This window comes from Crocuta crocuta, unplaced genomic scaffold, assembly GCF_008692635.1.
Source record: "Crocuta crocuta isolate KB4526 unplaced genomic scaffold, BGI_CrCroc_1.0 scaffold2078, whole genome shotgun sequence".
Taxonomy (NCBI): Eukaryota; Metazoa; Chordata; class Mammalia; order Carnivora; family Hyaenidae; genus Crocuta; species Crocuta crocuta.
This window is the reverse complement of record NW_027529520.1, coordinates 103,642-108,570: the sequence shown is the minus strand read 5'-3', so window position 1 is coordinate 108,570 and position 4,929 is coordinate 103,642. Positions and strand designations below refer to the sequence as shown.

The 4,929-nt window shown below is 35.5% G+C and overlaps 1 protein-coding gene across 4 annotated transcripts in view; it reads left to right on the top strand.

Moving 5' to 3' along the window:
- Positions 1-4,929, top strand: part of ABCB7 (ATP binding cassette subfamily B member 7) — a 149,258-nt gene that overhangs the window by 81,803 nt on the left and 62,526 nt on the right. For 3 of the 4 annotated variants that reach the window (XM_077760845.1, XM_077760843.1, XM_077760846.1), the window contains exons 2-3: positions 1,912-1,989; positions 4,155-4,232. In XM_077760845.1, coding sequence (XP_077616971.1) covers positions 1,912-1,989; positions 4,155-4,232 — 156 coding nt within the window. The remainder of the gene's footprint in view (positions 1-1,911; positions 1,990-4,154; positions 4,233-4,929) is intronic. The other variant, XM_077760844.1, reaches the window with a different exon arrangement.

Genomic DNA, 4,929 nt, shown 5'->3' with positions numbered 1-4,929 from the left:
AGCTAAGTTCATTTTATAAAGTACCCAGAGTTTATACCCACTGATTGTAAAAACTTTCTAAATTAAGCTCCACTGGTTTTCAAAGCAAAATATTATGGGGATTTGTCTTTCCAGTGTGGGTGCCCTGTGCCTGTGGTGCCCAGTATGCGTTCTGATCCTCTCACCTCTCTGGGCTACTGGTGTCTGTCCTTTTTGTGGTCAGTCTCACCAAGTGTTTGGTTCTCAACTGCATCTTTGTCCCTCCTACCCTTTTTGATATGGCCTTCTCTCTGAGATTAACTGTGGAAAGTCTTCTCTGCCAGCCTTCGGGTCTTTTCAGAGTTAGTGTCCCAGGTATAGCTGTTATTTTTGTGTATCCATGGGATGAGGTGAGTCTAGGATCTTCCTACTTTGCCATTTTCCCAGTAGTTGAAGCCACATCTTTTTCTTTTTCTTCTTCTTTTTTAAAAATATCTTTTCAGATTAGTGTTTTTGGTTTCTTTGGGTAAATACCCAGTAGTGGCATTATTGGATGATATGGTATTTCTATTTTTAATTGTTTTAGGAGTCTCCACTGTTTTCCACAGTGGTTGTACCAATTTATATCAAAAAGTTTTTGGTCTCCTCTCTGTCTTCTTACTCTAAGATTCCTATAATGCAAATGTTATTATGCTTGATGATGTTGCACTCTTCCGTTAGCTTTTTCTCATTTTCATTATTGTTTATTCTTTTTGTACTTCTGCTTAGTTACTTTTCATTACCCTGTCTAGTAGATTGATGATTCACTCTTCATCCTCGAATAAGTTCTTGATTACCTGTAGTGTATTTTTTGCCTCAGTTATTGAATTCTTCAGCTCTGAGTAGTTCTTTTTATATTTTCATTCTCCTTGTTGAAGTTCTCAATGTGTTTTTCCACTCTCTTCTCGAATCCAATGAGTATCTTTATGGCCATTACTTTGAATTCTTTATCAGACATATTGCTTACTTCCATTTCATTTAACCTTTTTATGCTGTGATTTTGCCTTGTTCTTTAATTTGGGACATATTCTTGTTTCCTCTGGGGTGGGGCATGCAGTGCTAGCAAGGTAAATGGAAGAGTGTTAGTGCTTGCTCCTGCAAACATTCAGCTTTCTATGTTGGGAGAGGGGAAGAGAAATGGCACATGCCAGCACTTTTGTTCCTAGAGAAATCTGCAGATCATTTTTTCTCTAGCACATATTTAACATTAGTCAGTAAATCTTCACTTGTACCCCAGATGCTTTTTAAGACTGCTGCTTCTGTGTTATGTTTCAGGCCACAGTTATTTAGTATGCTGTCTCTTTAAGGGTAGGAACTGTGTTTCCTATCACCCTCAGGCCTCCTAGAGTTAAGCCCTGGTGGCCAGACTTTATGGGGATTTGTCTTCCCAGTGTGGGTTCCCAGTGAGGGGGATGCCCTAGTGATCTGATCCTCTTCTTCTCCTTGCTTGTAATGTCCCTCCCAGTTGTGGTTAGTTTTGTAGGAGGTTTCTTTCCCAACCATGTCTCCACCCATTTTTTCCTTTTTCTATGTGGCCTGTCTACAGATAGCCTTGGAATGTTTGTTCTGTCACTCTTCAGATCATTTTCACAGTTAGCACATAGATGTAACTGTGTCTGTGAGGGTAACAAGATACAAGGTAGGACACTACATAATAATAAAAGGAATAATCCATAATGAGAATATAACAATTATAAATATGCAACCAACATGGAAGCACCTAAATATATAAAGCAACTATCAAAAGACATAAAGGAAGAAATTGATAGTAATATAATAATAGTAGGGAGCAATAACACCGGACTTAAATCATCCAGACCAGATGGACCTAACAGATGTATACAGGAGAATAGAGGAAATCTCTTAATATTAATTATTTATTCTGAATGTTCTTCCTTTTTTTCTCTTATGCAGATCCCAGAGTCATTAAGACATACTACATGGCAGAGACTGGGAAAAGGCAACTTAAGACAGATATTACATGTTACCAGGGTAAGATTAAGCAGATACTTCTACATATAACTCAGAAAAATGAGCAAATCCTTCAAGCATTTTCAAGTTTTGTATTTCTCAAATAATTCTTCTTTTCATTTTTTCCCCCTGTATACCAAGAGATGAATAAGAAATTTCATGTTTCTGGTCATAGAAATAGGGATAGATATCTGGATTATTTTTCACTTTTGGAGAAATCTGTCAGAATCTCTTGAGATCAGTGCCAGCTACAGTAACATTTTCAGAATGCTTTTATAAATGTAATATCAGCTTGTTGACCCTTAAAATTATCCTGGTAATTTGTATTTGACATATGGAATGCTGTAAGATTTTCAAATGAGTGAAAGTCCTCTACCTTAGAAGATGTTCAGATGGCAGAGGATCAAGGGACTCTATGCTTGATGCTTACTTTACTTGTTGATAAAGGTTATTTTTTATTGTTAATATAAGTGAAAGACAATGTCAAAATTTCTCCATCTTCTAAATCTATACAGGCAATTCTCCAAGATAGAAAAAGGCTAGGAAATTAGAAGATAGTCTAAACTGTCTATTATTATTTTTTTTATTTTTGAGTACTATCTTTATTATTTCTGATTAACAATTATTTGCCTTTAAGGTACAAGGCATTGTTCTAATTTATGCAGAGGCTATAAAAGTGAATAACATTTCAAACTTTTGCTTTGTTGAAGACCTTATTATCTTGTGTGGTATTCATCAGACTCCTTGATATAATTTGTTGCTCAATCTTTTAGATGGAAAAAATGTAACAGAGACATTATCACACTAAAATTTATATTTTCATGTTTTCCTTTTAAAAATGATTTAAAGGTTGTTGATCCAAGAATCAATAACCCATTTATGGCAATATTTTTTATTCTCAACTGGTGCAAATAAGAAGGCACTTTTGGTTTTTGTGATTCATTTTCATAGCTTGACCCAAAGCTCATACTATTATGATTTCGCACTGATACACATTTGTGTTTGTAAAGAACTGTGTCCTTCATTAATTAATTAATTATTGATTATTATAGCTACTGAAGAAGCATTATTATGTGTACTTATTTCATTAAGTATGTTTTGAGGAAAAACTATTAATTAGCAAGCTTAAATTTTGAGTCTACTCTTTACTGTCTTATTAACTATTATATTTTTCAAATGATTTAACTTTTATATTTCTCTAACCTAAGAATCAGTCTTAAGACCTTTTTTAAAATTTTGTTCTAGGCAAGATGTTTGCATATTTTCAAGGCTAGTTGAGAGTTTTATAGGTAGCTCTGTCTTATTTTATTTTTAATGTTTTTTTTATTTTTCTGAGAGACAGACTGTCAGCAGGGGAGGGACAGAGAGAGAGAGAGATACAGAATCTGAAGCAGGTTCCAGGCTCTGAGCTGTCAGCACAGAGCCTGATGCGGCAGGGCTCGAACCCACGAACTGCAAGATCATGACTTGAGCCGAAGTTGGCGCTTAACCACTGAGCCACCCAGGTGCCCCAGATAGCTCTGTTTTATAAGCGAATCTATTAAGCATTGAAATCTACTCTGCCCATGTGCAAGACACTGTGGTATAAGCCATGGGAGATACAAGGATAAAGGAGACTGTCTTAATTTCAAGAAACTTACCATGTGATAGGAAAGACAAAACATGCATACATATTACTATGGCATAAGATAGACAGTAAGCATTAAAAATACTCACATGAGCATACATAAGGAAAAGAATCAGTTATACAAAATGAACTATATTAAATTATAAAGCAAAACTGTATACAGTTCTGTGGAAAGCAAGTGGGATATAATTAGTTAACCATGGGATATTCTTTGCCAATGATAAACAGATTACATAGTACTATAGTAGCAAATGACAATAAGAAAGCTGGTATAAATCAAATAGAAGTGTAACATAAGTCAAAGGTTTTAAACATTAATTTCAAAAGCACTTTAGAGAAGGTGACTGCTACATGAATATTAGTTATGTTTCAATATTCTTTGTGTAAATGTATCTGTAAGCTAATTGTGAAGGTGTTTTGCTTTGTTATGCTAGGCTAAAAGCGCCTATGAATTTGTATGTGATACATTCATTAGATTAAGCTAAGTCAGGGTTTAAAGATCAGAAATTCTGTAATAGCTAATGGACCACTTGGTATCATCTTCAACTTGGCTCTCTAGGCATGGGCACTGATAGAAAAGAGGACATGTTGGCATGGTCATGCAGGAGGAGGACTCCACACAGACCCAAAAGAAGGGGTAAGAGTGAATAAGAAGTAACTAAATATTCTTATACATATTGTACTTGCATAGAGTGCATGCACGTGTGTGCGTACACACACATATTCAAGATTATTATCTTCCAGAATACTTTGATTGACTCTTATAACCACAAGTCTTCTAATACAAAACCTTATGAATTGACCATGGTTATATAGCTGAGACTTTCTTGGGCTTAAAACAAACACAAAATTTCATGATTGACTAAAAAAAGAAAAGAGTTATCAACCTAAACATTTTATATCTTTATTTAAAATACCATTGGGAGAAACAATGAAATCTGGCCATGTGTAGCAACATGGATGGACCTTGAGGGTGTTATGCTGAGCGAAATAAGTCAGGCAGAGAAGGACAAATATCATATGTTTGCACGTATAGGAGGATTAGGAGGAACTTAGCTGAGGACCAAGGGGGAGAAGAAGAGGGGAAATGGTGGGGGAAAGGGAGAGAGGCAAACCATGAGAGACTCTTGAATGCTGACAAAAACTGAGGACTGATGGATGTGGGGGGGAGGAGGGATGGGCATGGAGGAGGGCCCTTGTGGGGATGAGCACTGGGTGTTATGTGGAAACTAATTTGACAATAAACTATTTGTAAAAAAAATAAATAAAAATAAATAAATAAATAAAATTATAGCAAAAAAAATAAAAGTAACACTGTGCTGAGATTCTGAAAA